Source organism: Cyclopterus lumpus, chromosome 22, assembly GCF_009769545.1.
Source record: "Cyclopterus lumpus isolate fCycLum1 chromosome 22, fCycLum1.pri, whole genome shotgun sequence".
Classification (NCBI taxonomy): domain Eukaryota; kingdom Metazoa; phylum Chordata; class Actinopteri; order Perciformes; family Cyclopteridae; genus Cyclopterus; species Cyclopterus lumpus.
The window spans coordinates 540,328-562,001 of NC_046987.1; the positions used below are offsets into that span (position 1 = coordinate 540,328).

At 41.5% G+C, this 21,674-nt stretch overlaps 1 protein-coding gene across 2 annotated transcripts in view; it reads left to right on the top strand.

Moving 5' to 3' along the window:
• Positions 1 to 7,770, top strand: part of adck1 (aarF domain containing kinase 1) — a 93,019-nt gene extending 85,249 nt beyond the window's left edge. For both annotated transcript variants that reach the window (XM_034562937.1, XM_034562938.1), the window contains exons 10-11: positions 2,473 to 2,666; positions 7,011 to 7,770. In XM_034562937.1, the coding sequence (XP_034418828.1) occupies positions 2,473 to 2,666; positions 7,011 to 7,179 (363 nt within the window). In that variant the 3' untranslated portion in view covers positions 7,180 to 7,770. The remainder of the gene's footprint in view (positions 1 to 2,472; positions 2,667 to 7,010) is intronic.
• The last annotated feature ends 13,904 nt before the right edge of the window (positions 7,771 to 21,674 follow it).

Sequence of the window (21,674 nt, forward strand, 5' to 3'; positions counted from 1 at the left end):
TACTGCGGCGTGCAGGAGAACTGTGGATAAACCAATGCAGGAACAATGAACACATGCCTCGGCCAAGTGGAGAGCAGTGGACTGCAGGCTGAGTACTGCAGTGGAAGAGGTCGGTCTGAGGAGCGTCCTCATGCTGCGTTCACACCAAACATGTTGCGAATATTCGGAACGCGTTTGGTGTGAACGCAGCATTAGAATCGCAACGAAAGACGTATGAGCCTCAAGACGTATGAGCCTCAAGACGCACTGTTGATTTGTATGAAATGGAGCAGACTACAAAGATGGCGGCGGGGTCAGTGTAACTGCTTTATTTTTTCAGAGGCTTTACAGACTAAAAAGTCCCCTGCACAGTAAATTCCAGCTAGACCTGTTCAGAATTTTTTTTTAAACATTTATATTCTGTATGTTAACTTGCTGTTGCTCCCAGAGTGCCTGTTATAATATTCTGATAACATTACTTTAAAATAAAAGCGTGCATTACACTAGTTTTTAATTCATTCTTGAATTTTGCGCATAATGCGATTAATCGCAGTTAATCACAGAAAAATCATGCGATTAATCGATTAATTTTTTTCATCTTTGCCCAGCACTAATTGAGCCCAGCAGATTAGAGCAAATCTAGTTGAGCCAGCAGGTGGCGCTCTGACTACGACTGTAATTAGACTTGTCGATATCCTCAGGCCGTGACATGTAACAAGCATGACAAGTTTGGGGCAGATTAGAGCAAGTCCAGTTGAGCCAGTGGGTGGTGCTTCAAATATGAGTGAAATTAAGCTTGTCGATATCCTCAGGCTGTGACTTGTAACAAGCACAACAAGTTTGGGGCAGATTAGAGCAAGTCCAGTTGAGCCACTAGGTGGCACTTTGAGAATGTGAACATGCACCATGTGTCTCTACGTGAAGTGTAGACCATGTTGTGTAAATTACATGTGAATCTGATGCATTTTTAGGCTTATTTCTTTTGGCCAGTAGGGGCGCTTTGAGAATGTGAACAGATACATGCATCACGTGTCTCTACGTGAAGTCTAGACCCCGTCATGTAAATTAAAGGTAAAAAAAAAAAGGGATTAAAAAATGTATATATGTATATATATATATATACATATATATATTAAATACATATTCTGGTCTAAAACTTGTCATTTTATTTTTTTAATTGGTGTTCCAATGACAATTTAGAATGTTTTTTCTTGGAAATGTGTTCAGGGCTTGACTGGCATCATGCATAATTATCTTTGGAAAGATTGGTTTAGTTAAAGTAACAGTCTCTAGCATAACAAAGCACAGAAAGTGGGATTTTATTTGAATATTTTTAAGGACAAGTGAGAGTCGGTGAAAGCGACGTTCTTTTGCAGAATAATCATGGTCATGGCCTTCTGATCATGCTGGAAAGAAGATTGAAGTCGATCGGATCATTTTTGTGGGAGATAACGGTAAATGTATAACGGCGAAAAGTGCCAAAAACGGGCAACTTCGGCGAATTATTGTAGCGCCCCCTAGTGTTCAAATTGTACAAGATTTCTTTTGCAAGTTAAGGCATGCCATGCGCACTTAGGAAAAATGTTTCAAAGTGATTAGTCCCAATAGTGTTGACGCTATGAGCATTGAAAAACAAGACACACCCCTAAGATGTTCATTGGGCCATAGATCCTTACCACAATGAGATATAAATAAACCGTTGACAGATTCTACGTCATCTGGCTTCAATGATTTGATTGATATCAGGTTTTGTTGATTTAGACCAAGCATGTAGTTAAGAAAGTCAATTAGGTGTTTTTCACAAAATTTAAAATGGCGGAAAAACAAAGTAGGCGGACCTTAGGGGTCTGAGAGGCTTTTTTGTAGAGCAGGTGTAAGTGAACATGTGTGAAAAATCAAGTCAATCGGACATTCTGGGTGAGGGACGTCGCCGGTCCAAATTTTAGGGGGTGCTAGAGAGCAACTATGAATTGCAAAAATTTTACTCCTTAATCTTGGCTATTTTCACCAAGCCTGACTAGCGTGCTAAATATGGTTAGTTTTAAAAATGTCTACGTACCCCAGAAATGCTCCCAATGTTCAAAAATATCCTAGAAATTTCAATAGGGTCCTCTCGGACAGACTTCGTCAGTCGCTCGCACCCTAATTAGAGCTTTACAGTCAAACATAAATAACCAACGAGCAAGTCACACCTCTAATGTCTACATTTAAAAGTTTCCTATGCTTTTTTCCCCACCTCGTTAGCTACTGTTATGACTCGAATGCACTCAAATCCCCACTGATAGTATATTAACAGACAAACTTCCATATACTAATAAAAATCATAAAGGCAAACGGTATGTTGTCCTTCCCTAACGGATCTAGAAGAGACAATGAAAGTGGGCCTGTGCATCCACCCTGATAAGGTTAGTCAAAATCTGTGAAAACATCAGTGTGGGTGGACAGGGTCTTTGACTTGTACATAATGGTCTCCCTGTCTGTCTCCCTTGGCAGGACGTTGAAATTCGGAACAATGCAGCTCAGTACCTGCCTCAGATCAGCGAGCTGTTGAATCGAGTACCCCGGCAGATGCTGCTGCTGCTGAAGACCAATGATTTGCTGAGGGGCATTGAGACCACCTTACAGACCAGAGCCTCCTCCTCGTCCTTCATCAACATGTCCCGCTGCTGCATACGTGCCGTGGCCAGGTCAGAAAGATTGCGATCGTAATAGTAAATAAGAAATGAGACATTTTCACACCAGAAGTGAGAGTAAGACACAATACAGTACATCAACCTTTCTGTTTGTATAGATTGACCAAACCAAGGTATTTCATACAGGATATAAATAACCATCATCACATGTTAATTAACATGCTGGTGAATACTGGTATTGGTTGTAATGTAGCTAGTTTGTTTTTGTTATGAACAGATTGCATGCAGTTTAGTAACGTTGTTTCTGATCCTTTGGGGCCTCTATATTTTCTAATATATAAATAACATTCATGTCCAGATGAAACACGCAATGCTCCTCGGCTCCTTCTTCTGAGACAATGGTAAATGGACCTGTACTTGTATAGCACTTTTCTAGTCTTCCGACCACTCAAAGCGCTTTAACACTACATGATATCATTCACCCATTCATATGCTGATGAGAGGAGCTAAAGTTCCACCTGCACATCAGCAGTAACTAACATTCACACACTGATGGGAGGAGCTAAAGTTCCACCTGCACATCAGCAGTAACTAACATTCACACACTGATGGGAGGAGCTAAGGTTATACCTGCACATCAGCAGTAACTAACATTCACACACATTTATACATCGTAAACACAGCTACGGGAGACATTTGGGGTAAAGTTAGCCCAAGGACACATGGGCTAGCGGAGCCGGGGATCAAACAGCCAATCCTCTGATTGAATGACGACCCTGCTCTCCACTGAGCCACAATGGACTTTAACTCATTGCAACATGCTCTTATTGTCTTGAATCTGTTTTTAAATCCAAGGCTATGTTATTTTCGCCCAATGATAATCTTTTTTGATTTTGCGGCCACATATAAAATGCTGCACACGCTCTCTCCTCATTGGGAACAATTGAAAACAGGGGCAAAGGCAAAGCCAGGTGATATGTGAAATGTCATCAGTCATATTTAATGTAGGCTACACTGTGTGCAGGTGTTGTGAGTCCCATTTTGTGTAGTTTATATCAGGTGAGGTAAACTCTGTATATTTAGTTTTGAACAAATTGCAGTTTGGATCTATGGGACATTGAGAAGATGTTATTACAGATGTTCTTCCAGGAGTTGATATCAATGGCAACAGCAAGATCATTATTCCTAAAATGGCACAAAGAATATATTAAAATATACTTCGAATAGTACTTCAATACTATTTAAATATATTAAGTACAATATAAGTTGTTCCAAAATAACACACTTTAAATATACTTATGATAAGTAGTGCTTCAAGTATGCTAAGATTAAATTCGTATACTTTTTTTTCATCTGGGTGAGGTCATTAAACATCAGGATTCCAGCGGATTTACTTCCATCTTTTATTTTAACTGCTGAACTACTGGACATTCTAGTCAAAGGTGTGCTCACCTTCAGTCATGCAGTTCAACGGTGTCGGCGAAGAAAAAATGCTGGTGCGCTTGTTTGCTCCGCAACGGATTTTGCACACCACTGCCGGGCAGTGGTCACCAAGGTGCGCTCACTGTGCAACAAACTGGAAAGACTTTGGCTACTGATGGGGAGAAAAAGAGACTTTTCTTCATCCTCCGTTTTGTGCTTCACTGAGAGGGCAACGTGCAGGAGGCACAGCGCACACTCGCCAACCAGATATTTTGTATTGAGCGAACCAACCCGGTCCTTGTGGACTTTAACAAAGGAAAACTCAGTCATGAACTCCCCAAATACAGAAACCAGAGAGGAGAACACTTTGGATCCTTGTTACACAACAATAAGAGGGGCCATCACACCATCCCTCATTCTGCACTGGGACTCTCTGACCACGTGGTGGTCCATCTGATTCCTGCATACAGGCAGAAATTAAAGCTCTGTAAGCCTGTTGTCAGGAAATCAAAGCAGTGGACCAGTAAAGCTCTGGAGGATCTTCAGACTGGGATGTTTTCAGGAATGCTATCAACAGTCTTGCTGTGACATCATACATAAGCTTCTGTGAAGACAGCTGTGTACCATCATGCACCAGGGTGAAAAAAAAACAACTATCCCTGGTTCACAGCTAAACTCTGTCAGCTAAGGCTGATAAAGTAACAGGCTTTTAGGAGCCAGGACAAGGACATGTTTAAATAGTCAAAACACAGGTTTAGCAAGACTTTGAGAGACGATAAACGACAGTACTCTTAGAAACTGCAAGTGACTGCTTATGTCTGGAGAGGCCTCAGAAAGATAACTAATTACAAGCCAAAAGCCCCCCACTCCATGAATGACCAGAGAAAAATGTATATGTTTATTCATAAACCGTTATCAACAAGCAATAATACATAACAAATATATTGTTGTTCCCTACCAGAATAAACAGCAGAGCCTCGGCTACAAGAATGTGAGCCATTTGTACATGCTCCAAACACAACTCAAACACCAACTAAATGAATGACCAAATATCAATATTAATCTCTTGCAAAAAGCCCATTCGGCAGCTTTGTGGCTTGTGCTCAATTCTGTTTATTTTGTATTGCCCCAAAATCACAAATTAGAATCTGTACACATACGACATCCCTGTCCCAGGACCTCACATTGGATCAGGAAAGACTGTTTAGTAGGCATGGACCACGTTGTTTTTTCTTTGATTCCTTTCAGCGGATTTACCTTTTGTTTTTCAATGTGAAAATGTCTCATTCTTGCCAGAATAATTGGATACATTGATGTATATTATTTTCAAGATGAGATTTTCTGTATCTCATTTCAGGCTTGTACATTAGGGGAGTATTATGTTTTATGTTCGGAAATGCTCGTATTCCCAAAGTACTAATGGTGATATTCCGTTTAATTCAATGAAAAATGTCTGTCAACTCTCTAGAAAAGTCTTTGATTTCAAATATATAACTTTGGTGGATTTGGGTGAACTGTTTCTGTGGACAACAGGCCTCTATAAATCTGGATAGAATATATCTATATATTAAACATGAGAAAACCATTTTTGCTGCAACAGTCACAAGACACAACAGAAATCACATAACACAGATAAAATACATTAAAAAAAGATAAAGGCAACAGGACTAAAGCTCCGGATTCACACCAAAACAAGAACAAGTGCGGTATGAAGCCGCTCCAATTTCTCTCACACGATATATATTATCTTGAACAGGTTAACCAGCCATTTAAAGAGATATATGTTTGATGAATCACAGGTTTGTTTTATGCATGTGTTTTGTGTTTATTGAAAACATCTGGGGCGACTGGCACAGTGGAGAGCAGGGTTGTCCTTCGATCAGAGGATCGGCGGTTCGATCCCCGGCTCCGCTACGTTGTGTCCTTTGGCAAGTCACTTAACCCTAAAATTGCTCCCGTAGCTGTGCCTATATGTGTATGTATTTTTCATACTGTGACAAAGTGGGTGAGAACACACCCTTTGTCCCTATTTCCATCGTCACTCTCATACTCACCATACTCACCATGTGCTCAGGATTAAAGAAGGCGGCACCCAGCCACTTCCCCCTTATATACCCTGAGTGACATCGTTAGTGATGTCACTGGACCAGACCAAGGAAGGGGGAGGCTGATTCAATCTAATGGGAATCAGCCTTTATACACTCCTCTGGGTAATGGAGGAGGGTATAAAAGCAGTTGCTTTGGGCTGGTGGGGAAAAGAGAGGATCTCTGTGTAGATGTGAGCACAGGATGTTGGGGTATGTTTCTCGAAGCTTGGGTGAAACCAAGAGTATTTAGTTAAGCCAGGTTCACTGTTTGTTTTGTTTCTTGGGTGGCACTGTAAATAAACAATCACTTTTGGACACTGGACCATGTTTCTCCTATAATTTAAGCCACTTGGGATCACACTTCGTAACACATACATTTCTGTCATATTCATTGAATTTGTTGTAACTCTGTAACACTGTTCATCTGTACACATGACATCTATTGCTTCTGTCCATCCGGGGAGAGGGATCCTCCTCTGTTGCTCTCCTGAAGGTTTCTTCCCTTTTTTCCCTGTGAAAGTTTTTTTCAGTTTTTTTGGGAGTTTTTCCCGAGGGGAGTTTGTGATTTTGGGCTATACAAAATAAACTGAATTGAATTGAATGTGCAGGTGGAACCTTAGCTCCTCCCATCAGTGTATGAATGGGTGAATGATGTCATATAGTGTTAAAGCGCTTTGAGTGGTCGGAAGACTAGAAAAGCGTTATATACTTCATAAATTGTGCAAATGAGACCCTAACTGCAACCCACCCGACCCAGAGTTTGAGTGACTGGGCTAGAGGATGAACCCTCTCATTAATGTCATAGTGAATGTGTTTTGAACTCAAGAGCATTTGTAAAAAGGGGTGATGATTACAACAGCTTCAAATTGTTTCCTTCTCTGGCTGACAGGCACAAGAGGAGTAAGGCTCAGTCGAGGAGGAGGTATCTTAAGATCACACTGGCAGAGTCCCTCAACCTGTGGAGACTCACTATGTATGAACTGTTTCTGTGGGTGAGCAGCTCGACGTTTGGACACTGGCTCACTGCTCTGCTGGCTTTTCTGCACACTGGACGTTAACTCCATACTGAAAGTTAGGTTATAATACAGTGTTAACATATTTTGAATATGTGCTCATACACACACACACACACACACACACACACACACATACACATACATACCTGAGTTCCACTTATCTCACTGATAAAGTGTGTAACTCTATGGATAAATACAAGGACAACACAAACTGATGTCAATTTTTTTACTGTATTTCTTTCACGCAAGATAAATACTTTAGTGTGATTATTGTCTGATGATATTTCTCATCATGCTTGAAAATTACTTGAACCGCTATCTTGAATACAGTGTACAGTACCTGTGCTCACTGAGCGTATCTGGAGATGCTGCAGAGAAATTCCAGGCCAGTGGATAAGGAATAGTTACAGCACATACTCTTGTTTTGTTGTGTCAAAGCTCTAATTTATTTTACTTTAATCTTGGTTACGATGGTGACCATGTTAGATTTCTGTTTTTTTATTTCAGGTGGCGTCAAATCCAGCCACTTCCTGTGAGTTGGAATGCACATAGAGAACACAAATGTAATAATGTATGATGAATATGAATTGAATTATATATATTGAATTAAAGTGGAGAATGTCATTTGTTGGACCCCTGTGTCACTTCTCTTTACTTTTCTGCTAACGTGTTTCATCATCTTTCACAAGTTCTCACCAAGGAAGAACACCTTTTTTGTACCAGACTTTCTTGTATACTAAATGCCAAAACAGAATAGTTGAATAGATTGTTTGTGCGTTATATATTGAGTTTGTAGTGTTGAATTGTGATGTACAAGGGAACAAAAATAAGCCATTGAAAGTTGATAAACCTGATAGAGATGCAGAAAGAATATAGAACCAAATGGAGGTGAACAGAAAAGAGAGCCTAAACATTAATTATTCACAATCTTTCATTATATTTACATTCTGAAAGTAAAGTAGCAAACACATAAAGAGACAGCGTTAGAGTGGCAAATTGATTTCCTGATTCCACCTGCAGCTGGATGTTTTAATCTTCTCTGTGTCCTGTCCAGATCCTCCTTAGAAATCTCCTACTTGATTCAGTTCTACTTGTTGTCATATGTACAGGCCCTTTTCCCATCAGGCACTCTGACATGTCACAGCAGAATGACAGGAGTCATTCATTATGTCCCATTCTCTTTAGTGTTGCAGTCATTCCATTGAGCCGGCAGCCACAATAGCAGGGTCTAAATGGAACAGGGCCACAATTAATGTTATTAATTGCACCTGTGTTCACCCTGCAATAACACAACAGAATGACGGCTGGTGGTAATGGACATTTATGATCTGTTGTTAATAGTACAGACTCAGGGGTGTGTTCTTTTTGTTTGTTTGGGAAAGATCCATAACCAGGGTTTGAATAATTGGTTTTGATAATTATACAGGCTGATGCTATACTTTCTTCTTACTGTGCACTGTCTGTCCACATGACATCTATTACACTTCAGTCCTGTGAGAGGGATCCCTCCTCACTTTATCTCTCTGAAGTGTCATCCTTTATTTCTGTTAAAGGGTTTTTTGGGGGGTTATCCTCTTCTGATGTGAGGGTCCAAGGACAGAGGATGTCATATGCTGAACAGAGTGTTAAGGCCTTTGAGGTGAATCTGTGGTTTTGGGATGTACAAATACAATTAAATTAAATTAAATTGTCTTAGTAGCATCACATTTAAACATATGTATTGTACATGACTGTGCTTAAATTATAAACAGTAGCACCTTTCTAGTCTTTCAACCACTCAAAATGTGTTAACTCTTTGTACCATTATCAGTTGTGTAGGTATTTGGTCAAAAAGTAGTGGACACACCAATGTTATTTTAATTCATCCTGAGGGAAACATGAATGTGAAAACACAACTGTGTGTTTTGTATACATTTCATGGCAGACCATCAAAATAATGTTTATATCTTTAGTCTGAACCCAAGTACATGACCAACTTCCCCATGTTGCCATTCCAGGATTTCAAACTAAGTCAAAGTCAGCTTTATTGTCATTTCCTCGACATCTACTAATAATATACAGAAGAGTTGAACAAATGTTTCTCTCCAGTCCAACATATAGAGTGAGTACAGATAATAAAGTGCAATAGATACAAAAATAAAAACAAAAACATTGAGACAACATATATATTAAAAAACTATCATTCTGTATTTAGCAGCTTCATAACAGCCTGGTGGACAAAACTGTTTGAAAGTCTGGTGGTGCGAGCACGGAGGGGAGGAGGCTGAAGAGACTGTGTGAGGGGGGGCTGGAGTCGCTCACAATCATGGTCACTATGCGGGTGAGGCGGGTGTCATATATTTCCTGCAGGGAGGGGAGTGGGGCACCAATGATCCTTCCAGCTGTGTTCACTATGCGCTCGAGAGCTTTCCTGTTGAAGTCAGTGCAGCTTCCGCCCACACAGTGATGCAGTTGGTCAGGATGCTCTCAATGGTGCCTCGGTAAAATGTGCACATGATGGGTGGGGTGTTCTTGCCTCTGGGCTTTCTTCGCCAGTGATGTTGTGTTGGTTGTCCACGAGAGGTCCTCACTGATGTGCACGCCCAGGAATTTGGTGCTGCTGACTCATATTAGCACCATTGATGGTCAGTGGTGGGTGTGGCCTTTCTGGAAGTCAACAACAATGTCCTTGGTTTTGCTGATATTCACATACCTGCAAACGTGTCACCTTTCAGCGAAATTCGCTGTTTAGAAATCAAAATATGCCATCGTGGAGATCCGAAGAGTTTTTGTTTTTGGCGTTTCTGAGATCGGAGTGAGACACGGAGAAAAGTTGATGTCGTGAGTGATCTTCGCAAATAAAACATATTTGATGTGTCGAGTCTTGGCCAATCAGTGTTGTCTACAGCGTCTACGTTTCTCTTTTTCATCCCTTTGCTCCAAGTTGAAGTTACCGTCGGCAGCGCAAACAGGCAAAAATAAAAAAAGTTGGTTTATGAATAACCTTATTGTGTATGTAGTAGGGTTGCAAGGTGTACCCATACTAAAAAGGTACCGTTTTATTTATTACTATTATAGATAAATATACCAGTATCGTATTTGTGGTATTGTATCGAATTCTGGTATCATATCGAAGTTATAATTTGGTATCAACCCTAGTATATAGTGCAAATGTATATTTGTTAAAATTATTTTTAGGGCCCGAGCACTGACGTAGTGGGAGTGGAGGACTTAATTGTTCTTACTATTCTATTCCCCCCCCCACCCCCCCTGCTAGTGTCACCTTTTTCACCCCTCATGAGTTTACGGGTCTGTATTCAGAAGGAGGTTGTTGTCTCTGCACCACGGGAGACCTTCCTAGAGATGACACAACCAAATTTGACCATGTGATTGGTGCTGTAGGTTGGTGTGCAGTCAGGAGTCAGCAGGGTGAAGAGCAGTGGACTGAGCACACAGCGTTGAGGGGCCCCTGTGCTCAGTGTGATGCTGCTCGAGGTGTTGTTGCTGACACGTACTGCTTGGCCTCTCACTGAGGAAGTCCAGCAGCCAGGTGCTGAGGCCCAGCTGGTCAAGTTTGCAGATGAGTTGTTGATTATGATGTTGAATGCTGAACTAAAGTCTATGGACAGCATTTTCACATATGAGTATTTTGTATCCAGGTGGGTAAGGGCTGGGTGAAGAGTTTAGTTTATTAACTGGATCCCCATTAGTTGACGCCTTAGCAGACGCTAATCTTCCTGGGGTCCACAGAAAGGACAACATGTAATACATACAAAACGTGCAAAACATGACGTGAAACAAACAGTTAAAAATAGTATAGACAGAATAATAAAAATAGTACAGTCAGATATCTAGTGCAGTTGAGGACTATGATGTATATCGTGCAGAGCATCCGTAATGTATACAAAGAAGGATCAGATGACTACAAAAGTGAAAATGTCAAGTAGTTAATGGGTGAGCTGCGCCTTTATTTGTTTTTTTAATGACAGAATATTACCTGTATGAGATATATGAGGAGGTATTAAATTCCAAGCAGTAATTGCATGAAAAATAACTGTACGTATGAGGAGGTTTTTTCTTGGGGTTGGAGGTATCAAGTGAACTAAGCTAGCGTTCGTTTGTGTGATGCTTATGTCTGTTACATGTATATTGTAACTGATTGAAGAAATATTCAGGTGTCTGATTAAATATTACCTTTCTGAAAAACATGAGAAGGCTATAGTGAAGTTATTTTCCACTGAGAACCAGGACAGGAGAGAGTTCATATATGCTGTATTAGTTCTTATTGAAAAATGGCAGCTCGGTTTTAAACCAGTTGTAGCTTATTTATGTCCTTCTTAGCAGCTGCTGACCATATGAATGAACAGTATAGCAGGTGACAAAAGATCAAAGACTGTAACACCTGACAAACAATATAGTCCAGGCAAACTAACTTTTGAAATGGAAAAAAATGCAACAGAATTTATTTGGGCACAGAGGTCTTCTATGAAGTGTCCTGAATAACATACTAAAAGTCTTAAGAAATGACTGTTGCGGAAATAGGTTAAATATGCAGAAATCCAAGATGGCCGCCATAAATCTATAATGTCTCATATCTCCACTATCACAAGAGATATTTGAATTATTTAAAATACTATTTTACAGTTTTTGGACCTAAGAAATCATTTAGAATAGGTAACGACTTGATTGGATGCAATGGTCATGGAAAAAAATTGCTGCAGTCACACCAGGAACACGAGCCAAGAAGCATATTCCTAAAGCAAATGTGACTGCTGGAGACATTGCTGCTGTTGGTCGCATCAACATTCGGTACTTCAAGATCCCTCCAGCACTACCATCTTTTACATACAGTATTACCCTTTGTATTGTTGGAGGCAGAAGATCGAACAGCACAGCTAGATGTCTTATGGAAGAGCTCACTACTCCTTCATTCTCCAAGACCAGCAAGGGCTGGTATGATGCAGATGTTGCATCATAGTCAACACCCAGGAAAGGCCTCAGTGATGTTTTTGCCAATGATTGATCTTGATCCAGGCGATACATCATGTATCTACTCTACACTGCATTTCGTAACAGGTCAGGCGAAGCGATATATTGTCACTCCAGACATTTGATCAGCCCTTATATTGGAAAGCGATGATGATTATCCGGTCTCAGCCCGATGACAGTGATCTAAAGTGTATGGTTCTGAGGCTTGGTGGCTTCCATATGCAGATAAGCTTCTTCAGTATCAGACACATGATGGCCGATTCAGGACTACAGGAACTCCTCGAGATTGCATATGCTAGGAACGCTGTTAGCCACATGTTGACTGGCAAAGCTGTGTCACGGGCAGTCTGTGGTCACCTGCTGGTAGATGCTGCACTCAATACCATTCTTGTGGTCGATACATACAACGTTCCAGTACCAACTAGACAGGAAGCGGATGACTCCGAAGCTGTAGGTGTTCTACAAAATCCGGAACGGTCAGATGATGATGACGAGACACACGATTTAGACACAGACACAATCACGACTGACTTGACTGATGTTGCGGAACAGTATGACAGACAATGTCGTGTACATTCTCTGTGGAAGAGGTGTGTTCATCAGAAGCGTTAGGGCGACTCTAAAGTAAACTGAATGGGAAGAAGGACAGATGACTGGGCGCACAGCAACCTTATGGTTACAGTATATGGAGATGGTGGATATCCTGCGAAGGTTTCTCAAAGCAGAGTGAACGGGAAACTGGAAATTGCATCTTCAGTCAGTACGTGAAATGCTACCGTACTTTGCAGCAGCTGGACACAAATTGTATGTAAAGTATGTATTTATATATATATATATATATATATATATATATATATGCAAACGATGACCATGCTGCCCGAAACACACCCTGATGTCCATCAGAAATTTCGAGGAATCATCATAGAGCAAGTGCTAATGAGGAGCGTAAAGACGCACGGAGGCCTGACACGATGAATGAATTTACATCTCTCCATTGCACCTTACTAACTCTGCTTCCTCCCCGGAGTCTTTGTGACTTCACGTCTCATAGGGTTCATTGGACCTGGCTATGTCTGATGCCTCTTGCCTGGTGAGCCGGCCTCCTGACTTGGCCCTGCTGATGCGCCATGGCCATGGACCCTGCCGATTGCCCCGCCCTCCCTCCTCTCTACCTCCTTCAGTTTCATGGATTGTGGAGGATTCATACATTGTCATATTCATGTTATGTGTTTATGTAACTCTGTAACGCTGTTCATCTGTACACATGACATCTATTGCTTCTGTCCATCCTGGCAGAGGGATCCTCCTCTGTTGCTCTCCTGAAGGTTTCTTCCCTTTTTTCTCTGTGAAAGGTTATTTTTGGGGAGTTTTTCCTGATCCGATGTGAGGTCCTGGGACAGGGATGTCGTATGTGTACAGATTGTAAAGCCCTCTGAGGCAAATTTGTAATTTGTGATTTTAGGCTATACAAAATAAACTGAATTTAATTGATTGTTCAAACAGCAGTTGCCTCTGCCCAAACAAAAGACAGTACTGATTGGGGTTGACACAGACTTGCTGATTCTCTTACTGCACCATGTCGAAATGGATGCACACGAGTTGTTCATGGATAAAACAATGCAGGGAGTTGCTCGGTTTGTGATCATCTACTCTTTGTACACGCAATTTCAGGCTGTGATACTACTCTGTTTGGTTTAGGGCAGGGCGTGGCAGTCAAGAAAAGACCCTGTGTTCTATAATCAGGCCAAAGTGTTCAGTCAACCTGATGCGAAGAAGGCGATCATTGCAGCAGGAAAGAAGGCATTGGTGTCAATGTATGGTGGTGCCGAAGACGAAGGACTAGACGGCTTACGATACCGGCGGTTCTGTGACAAGGTTTCAAAAGGCACCGTCGCCGTGGAACCCCAAAGTCTACCACCAACCTCTGGCTCCTCTAAGTATCACAGCCTTTCATGTATACTATCAGGTTATGGAATGGAAAGATGCCTGCATCATTATGAGACCAGAGGATTTTGGATGGAACGTTGTAAACGGGAGATATCTGCAAATACAGACCGACCCACCAGCCGCTCCATCAGAACTACTGGATGTCATCTGTTGTAGCTGTAAAAAGTACTGTACCACCCGGAGGTGCACATGCCAAAAATATGGCTTGCCTTGAACAAATGTGTGCAGAGAATGCCGCGGTGTAAGCTGTACCAACTCAGTTTCCCTTGTTAAATGCATATGATGACGACGGTTGAGTTGGACCCAGTCCAACGGTGTATCATCCAATGATCAATCACTGTATTGACAATGTCATGTTGTGTCACCTTTCTGTTATACTCTTTATGTGATGTGTGGAAATTATGTTGATGAGTGTGTTACTAAAGTTCAATGTTGTGAATAAACTTGAAAATACTTACATCCGATCAAGTTGTAACCTATTCAAAATGATTCCTTATGTCCAAAAACTGTATAATAGCATTTCAAATTATTCAAATGTCTCTTCTGAAAGTGGAGATATGACACATTATAGATGTACGGCGGCCATCTTGGAATTTTGCATATTTAACCTATTTCCGCAACAGTAATTTCTTAGGACTTTTAGTATGTTATTCAGGACACTTCATATAACACCTCTGTGCCCAAATAAATTCTGTTGCATTTACTTCCATTTTTAATGGTTAAATTGGCTAGATTAACTGGAAAGTGGAGAGCACTTTCTGGTCATGGGTATGCTCCTCCCCCTTTGAGTGACAATGCCGCCAATGTGCTCAGACCACGACAACTGTTCGTCCAACACTACACCCAGTAGTTTGGTCTTCTTGACCTGTTCTATTGCCGAAACCAGACATTGACAGTTGAAGCTGTGTGTCACCATTGAGCATATTCCTTGGGCCAAACACACTACTTTTATTTTTAGAAATGTTCAGGGCTAGTTTGTTCACCGTCACCCACGCTCTCTCCAGATCCTGATTCAGAATGGTTGCAAGTTCCTGTTTGTTGGAAGCATTGCTATACAGTGTCATGTCATCAGCATATATTACCATTTTGGCATTCTTAATTGACAAAGGGAGATCATTTATGAAAATAGAAAAGAGTAAGGGGCCTAAGCAACTAACATATTTACAGTCTGATAGACTACCATTATAAAAGACTCTTTGCAATCTCTCAGAAAGATGACTGACCATCCAAGAGAGTGCTGTAATGCTGAATCCATAACTTTCAAGTTCAGTTTCCAAGGCCACTCCACTTGAGGACAGATCGGCACTGGTTGAGGGCAAGAGTGTCACGCGAGAACGGCAAGAAGAGGACCCAAACGTCGACAAATAGTAAACAAAGGCAACTTTAATGCTTGCAGGAAAAATCCAGAGAACTACCTCACCCCGTGATCTATGGTGATCCTAACAGGACGAACTGACAAAGGGGACAGACACAAACGGATTAAATACACAGGGCTGGTGCAGGTGATTGGACACAGGAGGAAACAATCAGGGACATGGCAGACAATCACAAGGATCGGAAGAGGAGGGAAAACGAGGACACGAGAGACAAGGACTTCACAATAAAACAGGAAACACAAAACAAACTACAGATCCTGACATAACCCCCCCCCCCCCCCCCCCCCCCCCCCCCCCCCCCCCCCCCCCCCCCCCCCCCCTCAAGGGGCGGATTCTAGACGTCCCAACACCGTCCTCCAGAATGGGTGGAGGGGAGCCGGAGGCGGGACCAAAAGCATGGCAGAAGCAGTCCGGGGGGCGGGCCGGAGGACGACCACCAGGAGGAAAGACCTGCTCCGGGGGACGGGCAGAAGGACGGGCAGAAGGACGGCCACCAGGCGGACGGACGTGCTCCGGGGGACGGGCTGAAGGACGGCCACCAGGCGGACAGACCTGCTCCGGGGGACGGGCAGACGGGCTCCGGAGGACGGGCTGAAGGACGGCCACCAGGCGGACAGACCTGCTCCGGTCAAGAGAAACCTGGGGTTGTTCTTAATTGATGAGTAATAGGCTGCTCTGGCATTATGGAGGGCCTTCTTATATGTTTCAAGACCATTTTGCTAAACTAAGCGTGATTCTTCCAAATGGGTGGAATTATGTTAGGCATTGCTTAATGTGAGGACCTACCCATTATATCATTCATAATTTTCCATAGTTTTTTCTCGCCATTCTTTGAGTCATTAATTTTACTGTGGTAATACTCTCTCTTTCTCCCTCTATTCAGTTTGGTTACATGATTTCTTAATTTACAGTACATTTTCCTATCAGACACTAAGCCAGATGTTTCAGCCGATATTTTTGTCTCATTCCGTTCCACCATAAGTGTTTTTTAATCTCTACTGACCCATGGGGCATATTTTGCATTTACATTTGTTTTTTACAATGGTGCATGTTTATCAGCAATTTCCATAAATAATTTCATGAATATACTGAGTACAAAATCTGGGTCCTCCTTTTGACACACTATTGACCTTTTGTGTGTAATCCTACAGGCTGCTTTGCTGGACTTTCCTTTAAGTGCTATTAAATTGTGATCGCCGAAACCAAGAACTACTGACACTGCTTTAGAGCAGTGTTCAGGGGTATTTGTGAAGTGATCAATACATTTAGATGATCTTAGCCCATTCTTATTTCAATCACGGAGAGACCAGTTAGATAAAGAAAGAATGCATGTTTATTGTTAACAGATGATATGAAATGATGAAGTCTCAGAGTCTTTGGCGCTTGGACTCTGCGGGGAGATTTGCAATTGAGGGGCGACTGCACCGATCAGCAAAGAGATAGATCCCCCCGTGGAGTCCGGACTTGATGGTGGCTGATGAGCTGATTGAATGATGAGTTGATGAAGCTGATGGATCCGTGGAGGGGTGCGTAACAGCAGCATGAAAGAACTGAAGGTAGAGAGACCGTCACATTTAAACGAGACAGCACCAAGATGACTGGCTAACTGTGTCATTGTTTCCGTGTGCTTATTGGATAGAGGGGATCAGCTGATCTGCGCAGCTGGTGTCATGATTGACGGCGCAGAACAATGACAGCAAGTAAACAATGAGTGAGCATGCGTGAGGAATGATTGGCAGGAATGTGAGGAATAGATGGCGGGCTGAGAGGTATGGTCTTCCTGTCTGAACTTGCGCTAGAGCTCCATTTGTACTAGTTCTTGTTGGTAGTGTAATAATTTGTGTTAGGTTACAAGCACTGGCTACTGCAAGAAGCTTCTTCTTTAACGGACAGGTAGATACAGTAATTAATCAATATTTAAATCACCCACAAAAAACACTTCTCGGTTTTCATCACTAGATCTATCGAACATTTCACAAATTGAGTCTAAGCATGACATATTCATGGCCCGCGTGGCCATTAACATGCGCTGTGATTGGTCAATCAGCTACCGTGACTCGTCGTCTAACAGGAAACTATAGCACGGTTCATGTTATTGAAACTGTTGTTTTGAGAAGTAATTGAATTTATAGTATTTTAGTTATTTCATCTATGGCTGAAGGAGGAGTACTAGAACCGGACTTGGTGGCAGATTTACTTCCAACGCCATTCTCAAGGAGGACGTTTGAGGAAAAGCAGGAAATTGTAGCAAATGGCCGCCCTACCCCACAGCTAACAGCCTTGACCCAGCAAGAAAAAACATTTATGCGTCACTTTCAGTTCGCCAACTACGAACGATATTCCTGGATGACAGCATCAGAGAAGAGTTGCAAACTGTATTGAATGCCTTTTATTTGTGACTGAGCGTCTTGGAGCCACTGTGGAGCGGATATTCTCAGCCTTAAAACGCATCAAAACTGACTCCAGAAACGCAACTGGGGAGGCTCGGCTGTCCAGAGGGACCTGCTGGTGGAGCTGCGGCGCACCGACACTTTACAACCGCGTCATCGAACTCTTTCTTCGCAAAGACATGTATTTGACCCTTCAATTGAGATCGCGAGTAACGTTTCTCGGTTATTATTCCCGAAGTCCACCAATCCGAAACTATTCTTTTAAAGTCCATATCACCAGGTTGCCTGAATCAAATTCCAACATCCAAAATACCAGATAGGATGCTAAGAGCATGCTCTACAACAACATCCATTTCTATCTACAGTAAAAGCTGTTCACATGTAAAGGGTTTTTATAAACTCATCTTAATTCTGTGCTCAATAGTTTCATTTTATTACTATTCTACACATCATCCAATACAATTTTCCAGGACAACTGTTTCAATTTCCATGTAAGTGTTCACTTTTGCTCAGTTTCCATGACTTTTTCAAACCTGGAAAATCCAAAAATAAATTCCATGGTTTCCAGGTACCGTGGGAACTCTGAAAGAGAGCAGAATGGAGTTTGTTTTTAAGTGAGCATCTGGTGAGTTCACAGCTTTTTTAAATTAATTTTTTTACATCTGCAGTAGCGTTAATGTGTCTTTGGTGTTGTTTTTATTATATAATTAATTAATATCGTTACTTCTGATGTTAATAATATTTGAATGCCTCGTTATTTTCAGTATACAGTGTTTTAGTCCCCCCGTTTTGTTGATTTTTTTCGTCATGTTTTATTATAAATAAATGTGACTGGTTCTTTTAAGAATTTGTTATTGTCCTTGTGTTAATTACGTTGATGTGACCATGCGCGTATTTATGGGTCTGCACTCTGCGGTTATTTGTAGGTGTGGCCCTTCATGTAATATTTTATTTCACTTGTCAAATATGAGGTGTTTACACAAAACAAATAATAACCTGTAGCTGTGGCGTCATAATGAGGTGATTAGGGTGTTCAGCTCTAGTCGAGACGGCACAGAAGGCCTGGGTCCGAAATGCACGGCCCACCACTGGTATATGGATGTTGTTTGGTTGCATCATACAACTTAATTCATGGATCTTATTTCTTAAGCTACAAATGTTTACATGAGCTGTCAGCAGGCCTTTGTCTGGGATATTAAGAGTTTTTGAGCCCATAGTAAAAATAACACCAAGTAGTAAAAAGTTAGATGGCAAGAGTAGGTACCCAACTCACTCACAAGATTGGTGGTATTCTCATTACGTCGTTGTCTTGTAGAAGGATGTGTTATCAGTCTGTCATGCCGGAGACAGGCAATGTCTCCTCTCTCACGCGCTGCCCTCATGGCTGGCATGAGATCCCTCCTCTTCTGGCGGACAGCCTCCGTAAAGTCCTCATTGATAACATTTTTAGTTCCTTTCATCTTCATCTTCAAAGATTCAGCACTTCATCTTCTGCTCCAGCTCATAAATCATAAAAAATGTATATCAATCAGACAAAATGTATATCAATCAGACAAAATGTATATCAATCAGACAATTGAAGCCAGATGACATGGGTCTGGCTGCAGGACCCACCATCACCCCTGAATCTTAGGGGAAAGAGGTAATGCAACATACATAACAATTCAGTAACTTCAGCCTTTTTTTAAATACTCAACAGTACTTTCATGCACAAACATGAAATAAAAAAGTCAAACTATTGAGAAGTAGTTTAAAAAAGACAGACATTCTGTAAGTTTAGTTTAGAATACTCACTCACTGAATCTATGACAACCAACATTACTAGTACAATTCAAAAAGATAGAAATACAAAATGTACTTTTCTTCTGATTACCTTATAAGTAGGTAAATAGTGAAACACATTAAGCAGCACTCACTACAACCTTACTGACATAGACCTGAGTCTGGAGGAATTAATAATGTTTATGTGGATGTTTTTGCATACAAAGTCAATACACAGACGTGTATTGGTTGCGATTAACGCGCATTTCCGTCTGGCGCGTGAATGACGCAAACAATTCGCCTCATTCACGCAAGCAGAACTGTTTAACTTGGGCGAAAAATGTTAGTGAGGCTGTGTCGTTAAAGCCAATCAGTGTTGAGATGCTCCGCTTGACATCACTGACGTCATGCAGTTGTTGATCCAGAAAGAAACTATGGAGGATAGGTTGATAGTCTGGAAGCGGCCGTCATCCAGACGCCGTTGCTGGAGAAGCTGTGTGCGGCTACGGATTATATAATATTAATGTTATGAACCCAGACACCAGGGCGTTTGATGTTCCAACATTTGTGGGACTTCCACAACATGTAAGCAGAAATAGTGGTTATTGCTTCCATGGTGAACGGCGGTAATTAACTGTTTTTATGGCGATAAGCCACGCCTCCTCTCCGGCGCTTCTAGCAACCCACTGAAAACGGGTCCTCGACCCACTTTTTGGTGATCATATGTCTTGTCGTGGCGGGTCTTGAGTTTGATGTGTGGCATACAGGTATGCCATGGGTGTGTCAGCAAGTACAGCACAACAATTACTTAACATTTCAACATTGACAGCAGAAGAGAGAAGCATCATGCCCGTAAAAAAAACCTGAAACATAAAATGCATATCCTTTTCGATTTTGCTAGCAAAATACCTGATTATCATGAATTTCGTCCATATTTTGTCAAATTCACAATATTCTGTTTTCCACATCACAGGAATCATAGGGCCCTACAGATTGCCAACAGATCTCTTGTGATGGAGAATGGTGATCAACGATTTGTAACATATCTGATGTACTGCTTATTTCAACTCACTGATTTTCTCATGTATAAAGAAGTCCTTATTCTTATCAGGGTTTGGTGTTTGACTTGAGTGAGCTAATTGGGAAACAAAACTTGTGAAGGAGTGAATTAACATTGCTGTGTAATCACTCTGCATGTTGGACCAGCTCAATAGCTTCACACTACAGGTCACTGGCATGTCAAGCTGCTTTTGTCGATAAGTGCTTTTGTCGATAAGTGCTTCACGCACATGTGCATGCAGCTGTTATCCATTATAACACACACACACACCGGCAGACACACACGGATACTTCCTGCAGGCAGGCATGACTTATACACTCTGAAGTGGAGAAGATAATACATTGATGGGATCAATGGCACTTTGGTGGTGTCCACTCCCTACCCCTGTGCCTTTAGGATCTGTTTGAGGCCAGTAAAAATCCTAATGGATCCACCCTGTCTCTCTTTCTTTCTCTTTCTTTCATCTTACAGCAAGGGATGGATCATTGAGGTACAGCGATAATAATAAAGATGTTTCCATCCTCCAAAAACATCCACTCAAAGCTCTGAGTTTATGTGAACAGCTTGAGTTAACAGTATATGTATATGTGCAGCATGTGGTTAGACCAGGGGTCGGCAACCTTTCCTATCCAAAGAACCATTTTGCACCTATTTCCCACCAAATAAAATGTGTCTGGACCCGCAAAAGCTATTTGATATCACAGCTTATAAAGTTTTATATATAGTCATATTATATACAAAAACAATAGTTTGTTCAATTTAGGAAATTATTGACCAAGAATAAAGACACTTCTTGACATTGTATTGCTATTTTACCTGTTATAACAATATCAAACTCTTATGAAGAGAAAAAAAATACACTGTCATGTGTAGTCCTACATTGAGGTCAATTAAACACCCAACTATGCAAGTCTTGACCACTCCCCATATTTGTTGCTCATGGGGTAGAATGGTCGTCCTGTAACTACAAGGTAGGTTTGATACCTGTCCTCCACAGAGTTTGCATGCCGAAGCAAAACACTGAACCCCGAGTTG